This window comes from Phyllobates terribilis, unplaced genomic scaffold (genome assembly GCF_046119375.1).
Source record: "Phyllobates terribilis strain yellow unplaced genomic scaffold, ASM4611937v1 Scaffold_2__4_contigs__length_985480577, whole genome shotgun sequence".
Classification (NCBI taxonomy): domain Eukaryota; kingdom Metazoa; phylum Chordata; class Amphibia; order Anura; family Dendrobatidae; genus Phyllobates; species Phyllobates terribilis.
The window spans coordinates 152,904,296-152,928,409 of record NW_027362762.1 but is presented as its reverse complement, the minus strand read 5'-3'; the positions used below and the strand labels follow the sequence as shown (position 1 = coordinate 152,928,409).

General features: G+C 46.5%; 1 protein-coding gene across 2 annotated transcripts; it reads left to right on the top strand.

The window, feature by feature from the left end:
- The first annotated feature begins 1,623 nt into the window (after nt 1-1,623).
- On the top strand, nt 1,624-9,640 carry LOC141198719 (heterogeneous nuclear ribonucleoprotein A1-like). Of its 2 annotated transcripts, XR_012270523.1 has the most exons (11): nt 1,624-1,784; nt 2,268-2,384; nt 3,326-3,472; nt 3,550-3,760; nt 3,841-3,933; nt 4,607-4,702; nt 4,962-5,189; nt 5,273-5,431; nt 5,580-5,652; nt 5,773-8,544; nt 9,559-9,640. XR_012270523.1 is itself a non-coding variant. In XM_073663140.1 (10 exons), the coding sequence occupies exons 1-9, from the start codon at nt 1,770-1,772 to the stop codon at nt 5,645-5,647; spliced, it is 1,134 nt and encodes a 377-aa protein (XP_073519241.1). In that variant the 5' UTR covers nt 1,624-1,769; the 3' UTR covers nt 5,648-5,652; nt 5,773-9,640. The 2 variants fall into 2 exon arrangements, 1 of the variants encoding a protein (XP_073519241.1); XM_073663140.1 differs by having other exon boundaries at nt 5,773-9,640.
- Nucleotides 9,641-24,114: the final 14,474 nt, after the last annotated feature.

The following is a 24,114-nucleotide window of genomic DNA, read 5'->3' as shown; positions in this document are numbered from 1 at the left end:
AGTGAGGGTGCTCAATGAGTGGAACAGGCCGCCACGACAGGTGGTGAGTTCTCCTTCAATGGAAATCTTCAAACAGAGGCTGGACAGATATCTGTCTGAGATGGTTTATTGACTCCTGCACTGAGCAGGGGGTTGGGCACGATGACCCTGGAGGTCTCCTCCAACTCTAGCATTCTATGATTCTATGCTCACCATAGACATTTATAGCATATCCACTGGGAGTCAAATCTAAAGGGTAAGGGACCTGCATTTATCTCCACAACAGGGGTCCCCTGACTCATCCTGCCTGGAAAGGAGACCACCACATCCAGGCAGAGAAAAAATATGGGCCTTCTTTCCATTTATTGTCCACTTGGTGAAGGCGATGGCAGCTGCTTTGTACAATCAGCAGATGGTCATGGTCCACTGGTTCTGGAAATAGGTGTAGGTCTCACAAAAAGGACATGCATCTATCATAAGTGTATATCACATTCTACAGCTTTGCTAGAAGTGTCTAAAGTGAGAATAATCAATTTAAGGGAGAGAACCATAAGGCTGCACTACAGTACTGTTAGGTAGAACAAAGCAGAATCTGATCTTAACACACATCAGGTTAAGCAATGTTAACAGGTACAGCTTTCCTTCCCTTCTGAAGAGATGCCATAAAGCGAACATTATACCGCACAGCGACAGGTGGTGATATGGTCGGACCGGAGCTGGTACAGTGACCAGCGCAGTCACCAGTGACACCGGTAACAGTAAAAGGACACCGGTCACAGTGCAGGGACCACACACCGGAGGTGAAGTGCAGACCCGCCTGTGTACAGCCCACTGCTGGGGCTCCATGCTGGGAGAAGTAGTCCCCACAGGGCCCTAACACCGCCATGGACGCCCCTGCATCCCCTCAGGCCTCGGTACCTGCTCTCCGCATGCTTCTCCCCGGCACCGGCTGTGCCCCGCCCCCACTGCCGCCCTGTGATTGGTCCCCTCCGCACTATACCCGGCACTGTCCGCTATGACGAGGCCTAGGAGCGCGGCCGTGTACCACAGGCGGCCCCTCATGTCCGGGGCTCAGCGAGTGCGCGCTGCTGACTCACCTTCCTAAAGACAACCGCAAGATTCGGCCGCACCGGAAAGCCACTACCAGCACCGGAGAGGGCTCTGCGCAGCAACCAAACCGCGCCAAAAAACAACCGAAGGCGCGCATGCGCAGAACCTCCCCAGCCCCCTCCTCTAGTAATGCTTGCTTAGGCTACGTTCAGTATTTGGTCAGTATTTTACATATTTGTAAGCCAAAACCAGGTGAAAAATACAGAAGTGGTGACGTGTGTCTATTATACTATCCCTCTGACTGTTCCACTCCTGGTTTTGGCTTAACAGATACTGTTCGGTGCTAGTGATGAGCGCTTCTGACTGGCAGGCCGCCCCCTGGCAATACACAGACAAGGCCTTGCCGCGAGCTTCTCATCATACAATAGCCGGGTGGTTAGAGATTGATTGACGCGTCAATGGGCCAATAAGATTGCGAATCGCTAATGGGCGTCACCAACGCTCCTCTGTCCGCAGGGAAGGGGCGTGTCTTCGTTGATCCTCCAATCAGAGCTAAGGATCGCGTTATGCTTTAGCCATTCACAAGCGGCGGAAGTCGATAACGTCCAATAGGAGCAATTCTGGGGGGACCGGACAAACTAAATTAGCGGTTTTGTTTGGTTTTAGCCCCAATTCGAGGCGGTGTCCGCTTTTTCTCCTTGGTCGGTCCTGCAGGGAGGACGCATTACAGCACCGGCGCCATGCACAAGTCTGAGGTGAGGTTACCGGGAGCGGCGGGTGTCCCGGGCTAGGCTTCGGCGGTTTTATCTCCCGCACTATGTGCGCAGCTCAGCTGTTTCGGGGGGACGATAGTGCGGACGCTGCTTTTCAGCTGTGTTTTTATTTTTTAGAGCTGCGTATACTATGTATGCGGTGCTCATTACTGAGCGCGGAGTGAGGGTCAGTGCCGGTGAGTCAGCAGCTTGTGGGACGGCTTTGTCTGCCGCCATCTTGTGCGGCCTAGTCCCCGCCGCGCCGTAGTCCTGGCTCTCTGCTCCCCACCGCGCCGCCGCCAGGTCATGGCTGCACAGTACAGCCAATTAGATTGGGAGTAATTCAAGAAAGGCTCGTTCTGATTGGTTGCCATGTCGCCCTGTGCTGTGTCCAGTGTTCTGATTGGTTGCTGTGTCTGCACTCTCCTGTATATAAGATGGTCTCTCTGGGATTGTGTGATTACAATGGCTTTCTCTTTATTTCAGTCACCTAAGGAGCCGGAGCAGCTCCGCAAGCTCTTCATCGGAGGCTTAAGCTTCGAGACCACAGATGAAAGTCTCCGCAGTCACTTTGAACAATGGGGAACCCTAACAGACTGTGTGGTAAGTGATACCGGACTGAGGACACCAGAGACGCCATCAGTGCTTGTTCCAGGACACGGTGGCCATTTTTAGATGGTTTTTGAAGGGTTTGTCCACTGTGCCACTCGGACAACCTCTTCTGAATCCCTATGTTTCCTCCCAGTAAAATGGTAACTTATACTCCCCTGCGTTGTCGGCACTGGCTCTCCTGGGGGCATGTGTGACATATTAAATGGCCCCTTTTAGGGTCCAGGACATGCCCAAGCCCCTACTTAAATGGATTATAACATAGATGGCCCAGCCTTGGTACAGACCACTGACATCCGATCATGAGCATCTGCCAATCAGCTGTTTGAAGGAGCTGCGGGGCTCCTGCTCTTCAGAATTGTTTTCTTCTGTGTATTTTCATTGCCTACATACTGCCTATGCTGGAAATTGCAGCTTGTCTTTCACTTTGGTGACACATTGCTGCAATGCACAGCTGTTAGTATGTAGATCAGGGCGCAGTAACCTTCAATGCAGCAGCTGTTGTGAAACTACAACTCCCAACATGCCTGAACAGCTGCTTCACTGTCTGTGGATGTCGTGAATCCTGCTGAGGGTGGAATAACAGCTGCAGTGCTGGAGGGCACTAATTCCTGATATTGAAGGTGCTGAGGTAAAGTAGAGGGGGCTGCAGCCCCTGTGATTGGCTGGTAGGCCCTAAGCTAACGCTAGGCCATCCATCTTCTGATCCCATTAAGCACTGTGCATGCAGCCTCACACTGACTAATGGATGAGTGTCTATAATCAGCTCTGGTGTTACCACAAATTGCTTTTAAAGCACACAGAAAAACTGACCAGCACACCCAAACTAGTGTGTACAGGTGCCAGCTAAGACAATAATTCTAAGAGAAAATATAGCTGCACCCTGAAATGCTAAGAATAACCTTTATTATGAAATAAACAAATATTTATTTTAGGTAATGAGAGATCCAAACTCCAAGCGTTCTCGTGGCTTTGGCTTTGTCACATACATGTCGGCGGAGGAGGTTGATGCAGCTATGGATGCCAGGCCTCACAGGGTGGATGGTCGCGTAGTGGAACCTAAACGTGCTGTTTCCAGAGAGGTAATTGTGCCGCCTTGTATTTCAGAGGTGGAGATCGTGGTTTCTGCTGTTTGGTCTAATAAGATCATGTTTTCTAGGACTCTCAGCGGCCTGGAGCACATCTCACAGTAAAGAAGATCTTTGTTGGAGGTATAAAGGAGGACACAGAGGAACATCATTTAAGAGACTACTTTGAGAAGTATGGAAAGATCGAAGTGGTGGAGATAATGACTGACCGGGCCAATGGCAAGAAAAGGGGATTTGCTTTTATCACATTCGAAGACCATGATTCAGTTGACAAGATTGTTAGTAAGTGCAGTCATTCACTTACTAGTCAAACTTTATATTGGTTTTTGTTCCATGCTTACCTGGTATTTTACATCTTGTAGTTCAGAAATATCACACAATCAATGATCACAACTGTGAAGTAAGAAAGGCGCTGTCCAAGCAAGAAATGGCATCAGCCTCTTCCAGCCAGAGAGGTGAGTTATCTGCCAGGTTTCTTTGCTGTAGTGGCATTGAGTACTGGAATATTGACCCATGTGCGCTAGGCATCTCCATATCCTGCATTATCTAATATGGTGCTTTTACCAGAAAGGCTGGGTTTGGAGTAACAGCATAGTTACAGCTGACTTCTGACGTTGGGGACGGTGGCTCCATGCACTAGTTTTAGGAGAAGAGTAGGATTTTTTTTGGGGTTAAAAAAAGTGATAAGTTGTGGCAGGAATATCAATGAGTTGAGGTCTGACCCCATACTCCCTTATTTAATCCTCTGTCCATGCTTTTCTAGCACTTGTTACCTATGTTTCTGGCCAAAATGCCACTTGAAGGGCTTGTCTCATGTGGCAGCCTGTCAGTGTAGCACATTGGTTTGCACAAACTATCCATGGAATGAGCAGTCCATGTGGCTAGCGGTATCATGCAATAGGTCATCTGATTGAATCTTTGGAAATTAGTTGATGCCTGTTTAAAACAAAATGTTCACTATATTCAGATATACTTGTACTTACTCTAAGTTCATTTTGAGCGTAGAACTGCCCCTCCAGTCACTCACTTGCATATCCATAGTTTTTTTCCAAGTGTGCTAATCACCTACCAGAAATGTCAATCTTTCAGCTGAGTGTGTGACATTGTTAATCTACTATGTTCAATTAGGACGTGGCAGTGGTGGAAACTTTGGTGGACGTGGTGGCAACTTTGGTGGGAACGATAACTATGGAGGACGCGGAGGAAACTTTGGCGGCAGGGGTGGTAAGTACCCGGAGTGGGCTTCTGGTTTATTTGTAGAAATGTTATTGTTCCCACACACCCCACCTTAGAGAAAAGGAATCCAGCGGATTTTACTTTCACATGCTGCAGAGAGAACTCCTGGGACCTTTCCAGTTCTACGCGTTGCAAAAGTGCACCAGGTTCACAACTTTCTACAATGAAATCTGCAGCAGAGGGGGATCCTGTGGGAATGTACATAATTCTGTTCAGAGATTTAAAAAGTACATCTTTCTGTGTTTAGGCAGTTTTGGTGGACGTGGTGGATATGGAGGCGATGGCTACAATAATGGGTTTAGTAATGATGGTGGTTATGGAAACAGCCCAACTTATGGCGGCGGCAATCGAGGATATGGTGGAAGCCAAGGCTATGGAGGCGGCCAAGGTGGTGGATATGGAGGAAATAGCGGTGGCTATGATGGTTACAACAGCGGAGGAGGAAGTGGCGGTGGTGGATTTGGTGGAGGCAATGGTAAGTAGGGGGGTACTGAAATTCAGGTAGATCTTTGTTACTGCTTCTGCGACTCTTGAACTTATTTTCATGTATTGTTTTAGGTAACTTTGGTGGCAACAGTGGAGGAGGTGGTGGTGGTGGTGGTTACAATGACTTTGGCAGCTACAATAACCAGTCCTCTTCCAATTTTGGACCCATGAAAGGAGGAGGCAACTTTGGTGGAAGGAATTCTGGACCTTATGGTAGTGGCGGTGGCAGCGGTGAGTAATGAATATTTATAAGGTTTGTTGTTTTTTTTTAAAAGTGATGTAGAGTTGGTATAATACCTGAGACAACTTCTACTTCTGCATTACATTTCTTATTGGCAGTAACTTGGATATTCTCACTTATTTTTTCATGTTTTCCCAGGTGGCTACGGTGGCAACAGTGGTGGAAGTGGCAACTACGGTGGTGGCGGCGGTGGCAGACGGTTCTAACGGAGGTATGTTCAGAAGTCAATTTGTCAACTTGTTCTTACTACATCCAGAATAGGAAACTGCCGTTACATTTCAGATGTCAAAGTATGTGCAGATTAACATACTTGTCCCATATTGTTCAACAGGAAACAATGCTTAGCAGAGAGGAGAGCCAGGCAAGCGACAGGTTACTACACAAGTTGAAATCAGCCAAGCACAGTTGTGGCAGGGCATAGCTGCTACATGAAGAAATGTTAGCAAATCAGAATTACGTGAGGAAAACACAGGACTGGTCATGATTTTATTATGAAGACTTTGAGTTTGTGTCAAGCATTCCTAGGAGTGGGTTTTATTGTATAGGACTTTTATATATAATTTTTTTATTTTAATTTTTTCTGTTCACAAACTGTACGCTGCATCATGACTTTAATAAATGTGTCCTTTTTTTAAGAATTCTGTAGGTTTTTTTTTTTGTAAGGGTGGTAAAATGTTTGCAGTTTGTGTTGGGGGTTGATAAAGTATTGTCAACATGTCTACTTCTAGACAAACAGAAATCCAGACGAGTACTAGAGAATAAAAGTACTGCAGAAACCACGAGTGGTAGCATGCCTGTACCTGTTTGTTTGGGTGACCCAAGGGCCTCAAGACTGAAATATTAGTCTTATAATATTAATGGTCCTATAAGCTTTGAGGTCAGTAAATCAAGCAGACTGAGGCACTTGACATGTCACCGTCAGGGTTCAGCCCTTCTGCACAGTGCATGTACATTAATATGTTAAAAGCCTCGAAAGACCAGCAGAGAAGGGAAGCTAGACCTGTTGTATCGTATACCAGGTGTGCTAGCATGGCACTGGAAGATGAAGACAGCTCAGGAACTGAGTCGCAACTGTATTCAATAGCTAATGGGTCCAGTGATGGATAGCAAGAAAGATGTACGGTCTCCAGCTCAGACCAGTGCTGCTTCTTCTAAGCATAGCTGACATCCAGTAAGATAAGATCACGTGTGTTTACAACTAGCAAGATAAAGGGGATTCATCAGCACATCGGAAGGAAGGAGGCAGACGAGTACAGAGCCTTCATGTTAAGCCTAGCATGCAGTACCAGCCAGAAGGGACAGTTTTGTTACCTTGCTTGTAGGTAAGAACAGAATTTTCTTATGATGTATTTCTGTACCATCAGCTATATAGGGTACTTTACTTAGTGAGTTGTCATTGTAGAAAGAAAATGTACAAAGACATTGTTTGTGACAAATGTCAATTCTGTCCTCTGTTAAAAGGAACCTGTTTCTCTCCCCCCTGCCCCTCAAAAAAAATATTTTTTTTATTAAAAATTTGTCGCCTCTATCCCCCCACCTATAATTCATTTAGTTTTCAGTATGGTGGTGGTCAACCTAAATCTCACAACTTACAACTGTTGGTGGAAAATTAAATTTGTCTCTTGAAAGACAAGAAGAATAACGAGTGCAAAATCACCCACTTAAAGGGTTAATCTTATGGTTTTCTCAAGCACCGAAATGCTGACGCATGGCGTTCAATGTGACAAGTTCCTTCAGGGCAAGGATGGATGATGGCTCTTAATTTGAAATTGAACCTGTCGTGAAAAAAAAAATAATTCTATTAGCCTGCATATAAGGGGTTAATCTGCAGATTAATAGTGTTCTGAAGCCGTGCAGCCACTGCACTGAAAGCCTGGCTTCTGGAGGAAACTAATTTTATTCCTCGTGGCAGCCTCAGTAAACTGTTTGCTGTAACCATGTCCAGCACTGACTGACAAACTCCCTGTACTGCTGAGCTGGCTGTCAGTCAGTGTTGGGCTGTGGTTACAGCCGCCACTCTCTGTATACTGAGCGGTGATTGAAAACGGAGGCTGCCAGGAGGAATAAAGTTAATTTCCTCCCTGTAGCCGGGCTTCCAGTCCAGCAGCTGCCTGTCTTTAGAATGCTATTAACTTGCAGATTGATCATGACACAATGGGTTTCTGATTTATTTATTTATTTATTTTAATCTGTAGTTAAATTAAATGGTATAAAACGCTACACATAAAGGTATTGTACATACAGTAATTTTTTTATTGCCCATTTTACAACTTTAGTAAGAAACTGCAGTGTGCCTAAAATAAAAGGAATGTTTTAATTTGAGTCTTAGGTAAAACTGATACCTCTTAATAAATTTATATTATATTATATTCTATTATATATACACTAGGGCTGCGGAGTCGGTATAAAATGGACCGACTCCTAAAATATATATTAAAGTGGGTACAGTAGTTCAATGCAGTTTGTGAGGAATATTTTTTTCATACCTTGGGAAAGTTATGAAATGTCCTATAAATGTCTGTCCTATTCCTTATCTAAGGGTCTAGACTTCTAGCTGAGAAAAATTTACGGTAGGACACATTTGTCACTTAAACATGAGCCATATATGAGGAGTTGGAGTCGAAGGTTTGGCTTACCGACTCCACAGCCCTGATATACACACATACACCCTGCATACTGTTGCTGTAACTTGCGCCCATCCATCTAGCCTGCTACTTCCAAAAATACTGAATGTTTGCAGAAAGTAATAGCCAGATGGAGGTGTGTGTGGCTGCCAGTGATTCACAAAGAGGTCTGTATTGGACTTGAGTAATAGGACACTTCAATTGAGAGAGCACGTCAATGTCTCTTCCACTTGAACAATTTTAGGTTTCGAAAGCTCGCTCCCTTTGGGCAGCGTTATTGTTAGCTATTACACCATTATTATCTTTAAGTCCTGATGCTAAAGTCTGTACAGAGCAGTATGTCATTGAATATATGAATTGTACAGTTGTCTAAGATTTAATTGTATGAACTCTCGCAGGTGATGATTCCACACCTGAACGGGGCATGCACCTGATCTGATGGTGCTGGACCAGAGTCTTCATGGACTACAGAACATAAGGTGAGATGGTGCTTAAAATGTGTTCTCCAGCCCCTGCTTCATTACAGCAGGGCCTAATGGAAAATGAAGCAATCGCTACTCTCCTTCCGCAGTTCCTGTTGTCGCATCACCACTGCAGCCATCAATATTCTATCGGAGCAAGGTGAAAGCCACCTGCGGCTGCAGTGGTCATGTGGCACAGCAATGTCTTGTGACCTGCCAGGAATAGTACAGTATTGCTGACCTCACTGAAGGTGGCACTGTGGGAGGGGAGTGTGAATTGTTTATAACTTCTAAAATGCCAGGTAAGCATGGAACCCACTCTGACCTGTGCAGCGGTTGTACAGCAGTAAGCAACTTCTAATAGTCCTGGTAACCTAATTGAATGTATAAGTTCCGTTTTCACATGCAAGCAGTGTGTTTCACATGCATCGGTATACCTGAACTAATTGCCCGATATAGACTTGAGGTGGTTCGGTCTGGAGACCCTGTGGTCGGTCTGAACTGTTTCATATACATAAGAAACAGGCATAAATTCACCCCAAAATAATGGTTTATACTCCTTTACTACTGCTTCCATCAGACTGTGTGCAGTGCTAGGACTCCTGCCGATTGTCAGATTGAAGCACGACTTTGCTATATTTATATTACGGATTCTGTGAACCCTGCTGCTCTATTCCAACACCTGGTTGTTGGGATGATCATCAATTGCTAACACGTGGTAGCTGTCGCCTATAAAATAAAGGGGATAATGCGGAGGTCAGATTCCTGTATATTTACGTCTTCTCCTACAGATGTTCATAAATGTTACAGCATCAATTGAGGTTTGAAATCCAATCACTTTTCCTTGTCTAGTGACCCTAACACTTGTATTTTTCTCCTGTGTAGTCAGCACTACTTTTCCTCCATTCATACAAGGAACTTCTGGAATATTCACTTAATTCCATAAAATCGTAAATCCCTGTTCTGTGGCTATATTTTAAGACCGGTCTTTGTAATATGTGAAGACTAAATCTTTTACAACTTTCTCTGCAGGTGATGTGAACTCCCAGGAATACATGTTGTATAGTTTTCAGATTTATTACATATATTTTTTAATAAACTTTTTATTTTTGTATATATTGCATTTGTCCTTATTTTGTCATTGTCACATTCTGTAATTAATAGGTTGCAATGTTCTGCATACAAGTGATTTGCTTCTGAAAAGCGCTTAAAGATTCCTGAAGGGAAGAAATATTGAGTAATCTAACTATGAGCCCGATTCATCAAGACTGGTGTTTTTGTATACCAGTCGTGATTAGCCGTGCACTGCAGTAAGGCTACGTTCACACATTGCGTATTTTTGCGCGTGCTTTTTCAAAATTCGCAATGTGCCTTGTGTCTGCCGGCAAAGTGAATGGGAAATTCACTTTGCCGTTAAGACACTGTAATTTTACGCAGCGCGAAAGCGCAGCTGTGTAAAGAATTGACATGTCAATTCTTTACGCACCGCGGCCTGCGCTTTCTCCCATATTGTGCCCATTATAAGTGATGGAATTGCGCAGCGGTGTTCGCACACTGCGTAATTCCAGCGCTTTTTTACGGCGGTGCAGGAGAAATGAATGGCGGTAAGTACATGTATATGTATATGTATGTGTACTGTCTGTGTCGTGAGTGTGAGTGTCCCCCTTGCCAGGGCCGGCGTACTTGCCTCTCCCCGTACCTCTGCAGCTTCTTCCGCGTCCTCTGACTGTGACGTCTCAGGTCAGAGGGCGCGGTGATGTCTTTACACCGCGCGCGCTCTCTCTCCTGAGCTGTCACAGCACAGAGCGGGAAGACGCGCGCAACGCTGGAGTCCGGAGCAGCACCAGGTGAGAAGTGAGGCGAGTATTTGATTTTTTTTCATGTTTGGGAGCATGGGGCATTATATGGGGGGGCGACATTTCTGCATGGGGCATTATATGGGGGGGGGGCAGCCTGCATGTAGCGTTATATGGGGGCCAGTATTCTGTATGGAGCGTTATATGGGGACCAGTATCCTGTATGGAGCTTTATATGGGGAGACTGTTTCTCTGTCTTTGTAGTGTACACTGCAGAAAAAAACGCAGTGTGTGAATGGAGGTGCTTTTCTTTTTTTTTTTTTTTTTTTTTTTTTTACCTGCGTAAAAAAAAAAAAACAGCAAATACGCAGTGTGTGAACGTAGCCTAATATGTGCCTAATTCCTTAAGGGACATGCAGTTAATCTTTCAATGACAATGTGCCACCGCCAGAAATGTTGCGCCAATCATCTGGGACTGGAGTACATTTCTAGCGTAACATACTCCATTTGATATAAATTAGTTGAGTGCGCTCTGTCACACCCTGTCGTACCCCACCTCTGATCGCTTTAATAACAGTTGTTGAAGCTGGCGCAGACAGGTATAAACTCCTAAGTCACAAAATTATTGTAACTTTGCTTTTCAAATAGAATTTGAAATATTTAAAGGTCTTTTATTATAGAAATTTAGCAAAAACGCCTTGCAGAATCAAGCCCTATATGCATAGTAAAACCTGCTAAGCTTCAGTCTACTTAAGCTCTAGCATGGAAAGTTTTTTTTTTGTTTTGTTTTTATTTGGTTGGTCTGGAAATTCCCACACATTGAGCAAAGTCAGATAATGGTGTATATATTTGTGTAGTGACCATTGGTTATAAACTGAGGTTACTGTGGGAAAAATGCATGTCTGTTGTAGCTTCTACTGCTAAAAACAACTTGTGCTTTTTTTTAGTGCACACCTCACATTTTTCCATGGACAAATGAAAAGTATTGCAATCCAATTACAATATAGTTTTACACTAGTCTGTTAAAATGACTACTGAAAAATAATCTCACCCAGGACAGTACACCTGAGGGATCTGCCCACTAAGGACAAGAAACCTACTGAAATAAAAGGGTGTCATCTCTCCCTCTGCATTAGTTGGTTTCCTGTCCTTGATTGGAACCTTGTGCTGAAAGTAAGTGGTGAAGAGAAAGGAAGAAAAACTCTTACCCAGGCCTGTCCCGGCGTTCGGAAGAGCAGGCTATGTGCCTGTGACACTGGCCTTCAGTTACCTGGAAGAGCCATCCACGGTGAGCTCTGTCATATGTGGGGGTGGCAGACAAAATGACTTGCATGTTTCCAACCGCCGCACCGCCCTGGTTTGTGAGGGCATGCTGGAAGCGCCAGGGGTGCACCGGAAGTGTCAGTGCACTACAATTTCATGGGTGAAAGACATTGGGATTGGGTGTGCCCGAGTGATGTCAGAGGGGTTGTGCCAGGAAAGATGGTGCGCTTCGCTGACCGGGGTGCGCTGGGAGAGGGCGTGTCCTGGTAAGCTCTCACAGGGGGTGGATCTGGAATGAGGCGCTGTGGGTCCCACATAAATTGTAGACTAACCACAGCGCGCTCAGGCTCCAGCTCTCCTTCCTGAAGTGCCATGGAGGATCAGCACCAGCGTGGACACGGGGGCAGCTGTTCAAGTGGCAGGAGGAGCAGAGTGTCTCAGGACTCTTTTGTGTTCAGAGTGGATATTTTGTGTCTCAGAACAGCCTCTGAATCCCTAAAGTGACAGCGAGTGGTGAGTGATCTTCATGAATGTCACAATTTTTAATAGGCCCCTTGGTTTTTGTTTAAAAAGCTAGCTCCAAGAGTAACAGGGAATGTGCTCTATGTAAATACCCCCTTAAAGGGGACTGGCAGAAAAGTCTCTACAACCTGCATTGAGGAGACCCCTAACTTCACCTCAAACCTCCCTAAAATCCCTATTGATAAAAGGGAAGAGAAAATGTTGGGAAGTGTCTTCTGAATCTGACGTTTCCCTGTTATCAGAAGGGGAATATCAGTGACTCTTCTGCCTCATCGTCCTTGAGCAGTGACAGGGTGCAGACCATGTTTCCCGGTGGAAGATATGGACAAGCTAGTCAGTTAGGTCCACAATGGGCTTAAAAGAGAAGATGGCTAAAATCCTAGGAGATGTGATGTTCGAAGGGTTAGAGCAGAGGAGGAAGCGTACCTGTCCTGTTAATAGTAAGATCCAGGCAGTCAATAACATCCATGGAGTGAAAAAAAACTGGTGCCTTACCCTCATCTAAGGAGATATCCTTTTGAGGATAAGGATTCAGAGGTGTGGGACAAAGTCCCTAGGATTGACAGGGCAGTATCAAAATCCTCAAAAAGGTCAGCCCTCCCCCTTTGTAGATTCTGGTGTGCTAAGGGACCCTCCAGATAAAAAAAAAAAAATGTAGAGGGGTATCAGACACATGTTAAAAGCTGCAGCAGTGGGGTTGAAAATGGTGATTTCTGGAACCTGTACTGCCGTTCCCTAATGATTTGGCTATAACAGGTGGAGGAACAGCTGAAGATTCTATAAGGCTAGCAGCTAGGTCCGCTGGCTTATCAAATGCGGCTTGAGGGGCCTGTGGCTTAAAAGCTGTCCAAGAGACCTTCAGTCTAAAGACAAAAGTCTGCTCTATTCCATGCGATGGTCAGTTCTTGTTTGGCAAAAATTGGACGATATTTTAGAAAAAGACAGATATATAGGGCTTTCCCTTTTTTTTTTTTTTATACAAGAAAGAGTTCCTTTTGGAGGAAAAGATTTAATAGAGGACGTCCTCCGGGATAGAGAAGAAAATGGGAGTCACCCCCACCCCCTTCCCCAGGAGGTCATCAGAAGAACAAGCAGTCCTAGAGATGGAGGTCTCGGGCTTGTTAGGGAAACGGGTCTTGTGCGAAGTTCCAGAAGAAGAAAAGGGAAGGGAATTTTATTCTCTCCCCCCCCCCGCCTTTTTTTAATTAAAAAAAAAAGCAGATGGTTCTGAACGAACCATCATCAACCTGTTTATCAGACCTTCAAAATGGAGTCGATAAGCACGGCCAAGAAGCTACTGTTTCACAATTGTTTAACAATTTATTTCATGGCGGTTGTAGACTTAAAGGATGCTTATCACATCCTGATTCATCTAAACCATCAAAAGTACTTGAGTTGCCTTATACATACAGGGAGAATTAAGGCATTATCAATTCAGAGCTCTTCCATTCGGTTTGGCTGTGGCTCCAAGAATCTTCACAAAGTTAATAGCCGAGATGACTGCCTACCTTCGCGGCCGAGACACCCTTATTATTCCTTGCCTAAACGACTTCCTGATAGTGGGGAAATCAGAGGAGCGCTGTGCAGCACAACTGGAATATGTGAAAGTCCTTTTTAGAAGATCTTGGCTGGAATATAAATATAACCACTCAAAAGTTAAAGGGAACCTGTCACGTCCTAGTTGCTGTGTACACTGCCCCAGTGTACATGCGCAGTGACACTGCAGCGGTGACCGCATGATACATTGACCGCACGCGTCGGGAGCCACAGATCACAGCGTGTGCTTATTGAAGCTGGTAATCACACAGCCTCAGTGCGCACGTGCTGGACCAGCGGCCCGACGTGTGAAAATGCGCATGCGCCCCTCAAACATAGCGTTTGCCAGGAGCAGTATTCAAATGTCATGGGTGGCTTCAGCACTAACTGAACATGCCGACTGAATACAAGCAGGTAAGACAAAGTATATAAAATGTTGTAACATCATTATACTATCACTGATTTTCATGAAAACAGCTTGTTAGTGATGCACATTGCATCACTAACAACGCTATGGGGGCAGTGTACATAGCAACTAGGACGTGACAGGTTCCCTTTAAAACTAAATCCAGTTAAAAATAGTCATTCCTGGGCCCTATTCTAAACTCATAGCTTTAAACTTGTGTTTTACCTGAGACAGAAAAGGATAAGCTGGTAACCCTTGCCTCGGCAGCAATAAAAGTCCCAAAGATGACCCTAAGGAAGGCAATGTCCCTGTTAGGAACTCTAATATCCTGCATCCCAACGGTGATGTGGGCCTTGCTTCACACTAGGCAGCTTTAGTGGGAAATTTTGTCTGCACAAATGTTACTAAGAGGGCATTTTAGAAGGGAAAATAGAGCTTTCTTTGGGATCCAGGAATTCCCTCTTTTGGTGGACAGACAGGACAAACCTAGCATCAGAGGTTCAGTGGATGAAACCAGTGAGCACCATGATCACAACAGATGCAAGCAAATCAGGTTGGGGGGCACACCTGAGAGATCAGACAATTCAGGGTTCTTCGTCACTATTCGAGAGGGGTCACTCGTCAAACCTGAAGTTGTAGGCAGTAGAAAGAACTATAAAAGCTTCCTTCCCTCCTTAGTCACCACGTCTGACAACCGGGCTATGGTGGCGTATATCAACCACCAAGGGGGAACAAGGTCCCACTCACTAATGGAGGCAGCGCACAGGCTTTTCCATCTAGCAGAGCAGCACCTTTTGTCCCCAACAGCGCTGCACATAAAGGGGACAGAGAACACCTAGGCAGACTTGCTAAGCCGCAACAGACTAAAACAAAGGGAATGGACCCTAAACTCCCAGGTATTTCAGCAGATAGTTCACTTGTGGGGATTACCAGAAATTCTGTTCACTAAACCCAAGGGAAAACCCTTATGTGGTAGATGCCCTTCAGATTCCATGGAACTCCAGGATTGCATATGCCTTTCCTCCAATAGTTATGATCCCAGCAGTCTTGAAGATCAGGGAGGATCAAGCATGGGTGTTTTTGATTGTTCCATTTTATCCAAAAAGACCATGACTTTCCCTATTGAGACCGTCAGTGTCAGATCCATGGATCCTGCCAGAGATCCCCGACCCTCTCACTTAAGGTCCAGCATGCCACTCTCAAGTAAAGGGCTTCCTTCTAACAGCATGGAATTTAAGAGGGCAATTTCCATGGGGTTGGTTTCCACTTTGTTGAAGAGTAGGAAACCTATAACAACAAAAATTTATGGTAGGACATGGAAAACATTTTTAGGCTATGTGCCCACGATGCAGAAATGCTCGGGATTTTTTCCTGAGCGTTTCTGCATCTCCCTGGCAGAAAAAACGCATGCGGATTGTACATGCGTTTTTCCTGCCAGGAACATGCGGATGTGAAGTGTTCATCACTTGCATTTCCGCATGCGGGTTGACAAGCGCTTTCCAAGCGATTTTAGCATCACTTGAAAAGTGCTTGACAACTTGGTCACACTATATAAATCCATGCAAACGGCATGGATTTATATAATGTGACCGTAAAGAATGGTAAAAAATAAAAATATACTTACCTTCTGATGGCCCCCGGAGTCTTTATTCGGTCCGTCCTGGCTTGCCTGCAGCTTGCGGTACACTGAAGGACCTGCTGTCACATGACTAAATGACGTCAGCGCAGGTCCTTGAGTCCACCGCGATCTGCCGGCAAGCCAAGACTGATCGAATAAAGACTCCGGGGGCCATCAGAAGGTAAGTATAATTATTTATTTTTTATTTTATTCTTTTTTTGACAGGTTCTATGGTACCCGGGTCCGGAGGAGAGTCTCCAGTCTTCCGGACCCGGGTACCATCCGCACATTGAAACGCATGTACAGATACAGTGATGCGGATTCCATGCGTTCCAATGCAAGTCAATGGCGGCGAAAACGCAGCGCTTCTGCAAAATAATTAGTAGTGCTGCGTTTTTTTCCGCAATGTTAATCCGCAGCGGAAATTTCCGCAGCATGTGCACAGCACATGCGGATTATCATTGGGGAACATGGCAGGCCTTCTGCCAAGCATTTTTTAAGCGTTTCTGCAGCGGAATTGCCACTACGGAAACGCTTAAACGCATCGTGGGCACACAACAGTTTTCAGGAAAAGCTTTGGGGGGAAAAGGCTCAAATCCGTTCCATCCTAGAGTTTCTCAAGAGGGGGTTTGAGCTAGGGTTAGCTACTCCTACTCTCAAGGTTCAGGTCTCAGCCTTGGGCGCATTATACAATTATAATCTCTAAATGGATATTGAGGTTAAAATCCTTTGACAGATCCAGACCAGTCCCAATTCCAAAGGTTCCCCCGTAAGATATAAATTTAGTGCTAGAGGCATTAACCAAAAATCCAATTGAACCTTTGCAGGAACTTACCCTAAAAACAATTATATTGGTAGCTCTAACCTCGGCCCATAGGGTGAGTGATATCTAAGCCTTTCAATAAACCCTCCTTATACGCAGGTTTATGAGGATAGGATTATATTAAATAAGTTGTCCACTACTTTATTCCCCTCCCCCACCCTCCCAGTGTATCCCCCCGGAGCCCCTAAGACTTATTGTAAATACCTTCTGTTGCTGATAATGCCTGTGAGCGGCGCTATCGGTGGCTGCACACAGGCATCACGTGACCCCGTGCTGACGTCACGACAAGTGAGGCGTGACTCAGCGCTGGGGTCCTCGCGGTGGCTGTTGGGTTGTGGGTGTGGTTACCCCCGCGTCACATCCAGCATCCACCGCGCGCTTTCCCAATGAATGGGGAGAGTCAGAGCGCGCGGTGGATGCTGGGTGTGATTTGCGGGGTAACCCCACCCATAGCCTGGCATCCACCGTGGAACCAGGAAGATCGTGACCCCCGGCTGCTGCCAGCACTTGTCGTGACATCAGCGGATGTCAGAGCCGGCTGCAGCCGGGGGTCACGTGATGCCTGTGAATGGCCAGTGATAGCGCCGCTCACAGGCATTATCGGCAACAGAAGGTATTTACAAGACGTCTTAGGGGCGCTGGGGTGATACATGGGGGGATATAAAGTAATGGACAACCCCTTTAAGACTTGATCCGGCCTACCTTCCCAAGGTAGGCTTAAAATTTCATAGGAGTCAAGAGATTGTCCTGCCGTCCTGTGATAACCCTAGAAATGCAGGAGAAGAAAGATTTCATAATCTTGATTTTAGAAGAACATTGTTAGAATACATGTCTATAACTAGTCAGTGGTGGAAAAACCAGTCCTTATTTGTGGCCTTTCAGGGTAGCAGAAAGGGGTATAAGGTATCAAAGAGTACCATTGCAAGGTGGATCATGGATGGCATTAGTGTAGCCTACTCTGCTAGCTGTGCTCTGGTTTCTGAGGGCATCAAGCATCTCTCCACCCGAGTCCTTGCAGCCTCTTGGGCATAGAAAGCTAGGTATCTATAGATATTGATCAGATTTGTAAGGCCGCAACCTGGTCCTCACCCTCTACTTTTTTTAAGCACTACAGACTAGTTCTATTCTCCTCCGCTGACCAACCTTTGGTAGAAGGGTACTGCAAGTGGTGGTCCCTCCCTTAGGTGTTTCATTTCTCCATAAATCTCTCGGGTGTGGAGTCAATGGTAAAGGGAAAACACCAAGGTTATTTACCGGTAGCCGTTTTTTCCAGAACCCATGACCGCACCCATATCCCACCCCCCCTTCTCATCATAAGGGTGTGCACTATAAATTTGGGTGACTTGTTGGTTTCAGTTATGTGTATAATGTTTTTGGAGGTCCTCTCATGCTCTGTAGCCAAACTGACGCGGGGGAGAGGTGCCGCCCTTTTATTTCAGTATATTTCCTGTCCTCGATGGACAGATCCCTTTCAGATGTGCTGTCATGGGTTCTGGAAAAACCGGCTACATGTAAGTAACCTTTGTGTATCCTCTTAAGACAACTGAATATATGCCCAAGTGACTGCTGTGAAAGATATTCCTTAATGCTATTAAGAGCAGAACTTCTCAGGCCAGGAGCACTGCCACATAATCATGTAATCAATTGGTGATGCATTCCTGTTGAACTCCTTCCCAACAATCATGGTGTGCTGTGCCTGCACGATCGCCACCAGGAGCTCTGCTTAAGTAATAGCTGAGCTCTGTCTGTCGCAGCCAGGGATGGTGCCTGCACTAAACTGCCCTCTAAATGCTGAAATTGATAGCGATTGTTGTATTTACAAGGTTAGGAGAGGGTAGGGGGATCCATCTCACACCCGTTCTGTACCCCCACAACATGATCGCTGGGGCTTGATGGTTATGATAGCAGGAGGTCAAATAATGACCACCTGGCCTGCCAGCTACAGTGGCCTGTTCTTGGCATGGTCTAAAAGGTGTTTTGTCAGTGTAACAATGACAGGTGTAATGGATTGCAATGCATTATACCAGTTATCAGACTGGTAAAAGTTAAAGGGGTACTACGGGGAGATAAAAAATTATCCTAATGCTCATGAACTATTGGGATAACAAGAATAGTGCTGTTTTATCTATCACCCATGACAGTACCATGAGAGTGGGGATCCGCCATTCAAGGACAGGAAACCTACAGGCATAAAAGTGCGGTACTTCTCTCATGCACAAGTTGGTTTTCTGTCCTTGACAGGTGAACCTCTTGCAGGCATACAGTAGTTTTCAAAAACATGAGTTAAGCACAAAATCTTTATACTAGTTTTTATTTCCATGCATTGGGAGCATTGCACACTGTTTTCTAATTCAAAACATGAAGAGAAATGTATATAATTTTTAACTACTTGACAGAAAATAACAAAAAATTAACATTGCGCTGTTCTAAAAATAGCAGTGTCTGTATTTGTCTTTACAAACTCACAATATGTACTTTTTTTTAAGGAATTAGCATTCCTGTGAATCACTAACCTAATATTTAGTTTGTATACCCACAGTCTTTTTTAGAACTGCTTCACATCTACTGTATGTTGCATAGGGTCAACCAACTTCTGGCTCCTGTCAACTCTTATTCTAGCCCAGGATGCTTTGACTACATCCCACAATTTTTTGGCATCTTTTTGGCTTTGCCTCAGAAACAACATTTTTGATGTCACCCCACAAGTTTTCTATTGGATTAAGGTCCGGGGATTGGGCTGGCCACCCCATAAGCTCAATTTTGTTTGACTGGAACCAAGATTTTTCTAGTTTACTGATGTGCTTAGGGTTGTTGTCTTAGTGCCCATTTCAAGGGCATATCCTCTTCAGCTTAAGGCAACATGACCTCTTCAAGTATTTTAATTTATGCAAACTGATCCATTATCCCTAGTATGCAATAAATAGGTCCGGCACCATAGTAAGAGAAACATGCCCATATCATGCTTCACGGTCTTCAGAGTGTACTGTGGCTTGAATGCAGAGTTTGCGAGTTGTGACGAACTGTCTGCGGCCGTTGGACCCAAAATGAACTTTTACTTTCATCAGTCCACAAAATGTTTCTCCATTTCACTTTAGGTCAGTTGATGTGTTCTTTGACAAATTGTATCCACTTCAGTACATGTCTTTTTTTTTTTAACATAGGAACTTTGCGGGGACTTCTTGCTAAGAGATTAGCTTCACACATACGTCTAACTGTCACAGTACTCACAGGTAACACTTGAGACTGTCTTTGATCATCCTGGAGCTGATCATTGGCTGAGCCTTTGCCATTATGGCTATTCTTCGATCCATTTGAATGGTAGTCTTCTGTTTTCTTCCAGGTCTCTCTGGTTTTGCTTACACTTTTAGAGCTTTTGAGATCATTTTAGCTGAACAACCTATCATTGTGTGCACTTTATAAGTTTTACTCTCTCCAGTCAGCTTTTAATCAAAGTACGCTTTTCTTCTGAATAATGTCTCGAACGACCCATATTTCTCAGGCTTTCAATGAGAAATGCATGTACAACATGTGCTGTCTTCACCCTTAAATAAGGGCTACCTGATTTACTCCTATTTCTTCACAGAATAATTTAACTCCACACTATTATTTTGAACACGCCACCTTTCAATTAATTATTCAAATACACAAAACTCAAAAACATGTGACGCACCCCTGGGCCTTCGTCGCGCGGCATCGCGCGCACGGGAACTTACCCGGAGCCGGATCTGTTGAGGGTTGTAGTCTCGTGGCGGTGACCCGGTCCGTGCCCAGGGAGTCAAACTGAGCGGCGATGTATTAGCGGTAGATGTTGGACGACTATGCCACCCGTTGAATGCAGCGAAGGAGCTGCCGCTGCAGGGCAGACCGCTGAGGCCGGTGGTAGGATTGTGCAGCGTGATAGTATCACCCCCAACGGGAGGGGTATGGCCGACGTGGATGATGGGGGTAGCAGGAATCACTCAGAGACGATGCGGTGTAATTCAGGGTCTTTACTGGTGATAAAGATAGACCCTCCCGGAGTACTGGCTAGCGATCGGGGCCTGGTCAGTCCTTGAGCAGATGGGATCTCCCCTGGCCAGGCGGAGTTGTAGGCCTGCCAAACTGACTGTACTCTTCTGGCTACCTTGCTAGAGGCGGGTATAAGTAGCCCACGTCCCTGAGTGTACCGTGTGGTGCTCACCCGTATGGCCGGTGACTCGGGGCCTTCTAGTGGCGTCCGCTCCACGATGGCGGTGCTGGTCCCACGCGTGTGACCATGCCTTCGGGTTTCTTGGCCAGAGGACCTGAAATCCCCTGCCGGGCGGTTTCTGCTACTGGGTAAAGATTAGTCCCCACAGCCTCGGACTCCGGGTCCGGTGATAGCTTCTCAGTCAGGGCGAGCTCTGCAGCTGCCAGCCCCTGACTCCTTATAGCACTTCTCCCACAGAGCTCCTGATGTTCTTTTCCTAGATCTGCTTCTCTTCTCTGTCTCTACTTCTTCTCTACTCTCTAACCCTGCCTCAGCCCTAGGTTTATATAGGGGAAGTTCTTCCCCTCCCAGGACTGGGCAGGAGGTGTGGCATGCACAGGATCCCTGACCAAGAGACCTCCCACCTGCTCTCAGACATAACATTGCTGTTACTGTGGAAACCAGACCCCTGGGGTGCCACATTCCCCCCCTAGTGAAATTTAGTACTCCGGGACTAAACATATTTTTAGAAAAACATAACAAGGTATAAACAATAATAATACAATAAGAAAAACACATAAAGATGGTTACGGCGTGTCCGCAACCGGGTGCAGTCTTTGAAGAAAACAAAGGTGTCCATTTCACCAAAACAAGGAGACGTAACCAGGTAGGGGTCTGTCCTGCCCCGAGTCCTTAACAGTCTTTTAGTCCATTCCTGGGTTACGCTCCAACCAATTGTACAAGGATTCCCGGTAAATCCACCAAGGACTCCTAAAAATAACTAGAAACACATAATTATTTACAAGTAACAGACAGGTGACCACAAATAAAACAATTTAAACACTTCAAATCCTCCAACGTGCGGGTAACTGGCCTCTAGTGGCCCTAGTGGACCTACGGAGTTGACTGTCTGGCCCTGAACTACACGGTGTAGGAGCTGTCAAGGGTAAACTGGGCAGCTGTCTACGGGCTCTTTGGCTCACTAGGGGTACGGCAGGCTCACTATGAGCAGAGGGTTGATCCTCCTGTTCTGCTTGTGTGGAGTCTGCTGCCTCCTGGACCGGCTGCTCTTCCAGCTCTACCTGTTGCTCCGTAGGCACTTGGGATGCTGGTTGGAGGAACGTGAGGACGGGTACCACAACTGCACCATTGACTTGAGTCCAGGATCGAGGGAAGTCTCCGAGCACAGTACTAACCATATCTTCCCTTTCCTCTACGGGTCGAGGGTCTTCTTGCTCTCCTTCTGGGTTCCGTAGCTGTTCGGGACACTTCTTCAGGTGATCCCGGGATATAATGGCTGTGGTTTCCCCTCCGTCTTTACTGATGGTACAAACCTTTGGGTTGTCGTGGCTTGAGGGCAGTACGGTGTACGGGTCCTTCTCCCACTGGTCGTCCAACTTGTGGAGCCGTCTCTTCCTCTTCAAGACCTGCTCTCCGGGTACCAGGGGAACAGCGGGAGCATACTGGTTGTAATTTTTCTCTTGTCTTTCCCTAGCGAGACAGAGACTTCGCTCCACGCTCTCCTGTACTTTCCGGTACTGCTGCTGCCTCTCTGTGTCCCAGTCTGCTTCCGGTGAAGTGTCCTCGGGTGTCAGGACTCCCATCTCCAGGTCAACAGGTAGCTTACCAGGCCTTGCCCTCATTAGGTAAGCCGGGGTACAGTTGGTGGAACCTACAGGGATGTAGTTATATAGGTCCACCAGGTCGGGCAGCTTCTCAGGCCACAGACTGCGTTCTTCCAGGGGCAACGTTTTCAGAAGATCCATTACCACCTGGTTCATTTTCTCACAAAGTCCATTAGTTTGCGGATGATAGGGTGTCGTCCTTATCTTCCGGCAGCCATACAGATTGCAGAATTCCTGGAAGACCTCCGCTTCAAAGGCAGGTCCCTGGTCCGTCAGCACTTGGTCCGGGTACCCGTGTGGACGGCAGAAGTGCTGCTGGAAGGCTCTAGCTGTTGTTTGAGCTGTTAAGTCCTTAACGGGGACGACAACCAAGAACCGGGAGTAATGATCCACAATGGTTAACGCGTAGACGTAGCCACTTCTGCTTGGGGTCAGTTTTACATGATCCAAGGCTACCAGTTCCAACGGCTGCTTGGTGACAATGGACTGAAGGGGGGTCTTCTGGCTGGCACGGTCCTTCCTTCTTAGGTTGCACGGGCCACAGTCTCTGCACCACCTCTCGATGGTTCCCCTCATGCCTACCCAGTGGAACCGCCCGCGCAGCAGGAACTCCAGCTTCTTCCATCCGAAGTGTCCAGCCCCGTCGTGGTATGCCTCCATCACCATGGCTGCGTCTCTTCGTGGCACCACTACTTGCCAGATTAGTTCATGCGTCCGGGAGTTAACCATTCTGCGGCACAACTTCCCCTTGTAAAGGAACAGTCGACTCTTCTCTGCCCATAGTTGTTTGGCTTCCTCCGGAGCGTCTGGGTCAAGGCGGGCATCTGGCTGAGTGAGCATCTCCTTCACCAGTCGGACGGCAGGGTCACTGTCTTGCGTTTCCTCCCAGTTGTAGTGAGGCAAGGGGTTAAACGTAGCGGCTTGCTTACTCCTTACCCGATGGGAATACTGGATAGTCCCATGACGGTGGAACGCGGGGAGTTCGACTTCTTCCAATCCCTCTGGATCTTCTCCTACGTCCGGTAGGTTTGGCATCCTGGACAGGGCGTCCGCGTTGGTATTGGAGCGTCCTGCCCGGTATTTGATTGTGAACTCGTAGTTGGACAGACGGGCCATCCATCTCTGCTCCAGGGCACCGAGTCTTGCCGTGTCCAGGTGTGTCAACGGGTTGTTATCCGTGTACACGGTGAACCGGGAAGAAGCGAGGTAGTGCTTAAAGCGTTCGGTGACTGCCCACACCACTGCCAGGAACTCTAGCTTAAATGAGCTGTAATTCTCAGGGTTTCTTTCGGTGGGTCGCAGTTTTCGACTGGCGTAAGCGATTACTCGTTCTTTCCCCTGCTGGATCTGGGACAGTACGGCTCCTAGCCCGATGTTACTTGCGTCGGTGTAGAGGATAAAGGGCTGGCTGTAATCAGGGTACGCCAGGATTTCATCCCCCGTGAGGGCCATCTTCAGCTGGCGGAAGGACTCTTCTTCTAATTTCTCCCATTTGAAGGGCGGCTTCTGGTTCTTGGCCTTCCGGGACTGGCCTATCAGGAGGTCCTGCATAGGAGCTGCCTTTTTGGTGAAACCGGGGATGAATCTGCGGTAATAGCCTACCAACCCGAGGAACTGCCGCACTTCCTTTACACTGGAGGGACTTGGCCATTCCTTAATTGCGGTGATCTTATCAGGGTCGGGAGCCACTCCGTCAGCGCTCACCACGTGTCCCAGGTACTGCACCTTTGGTTTTAGGAGGTGACACTTGGAGGGTTTCACCTTTAGGCCGTAGTTTGCCAGAGCTTCGAACACTTCCGCCAGGTGTTTCAGGTGGTCCTCATAAGTCTTG

Coding starts and splice junctions, on each gene's coding strand:
- LOC141198719 (XM_073663140.1), top strand. Junction 3,473..3,549: donor AACGTGCTGTTTCCAGAGAG/GTAATTGTGCCG, acceptor CATGTTTTCTAG/GACTCTCAGCGGCCTGGAGC. Junction 3,934..4,606: donor AGCCTCTTCCAGCCAGAGAG/GTGAGTTATCTG, acceptor ATGTTCAATTAG/GACGTGGCAGTGGTGGAAAC.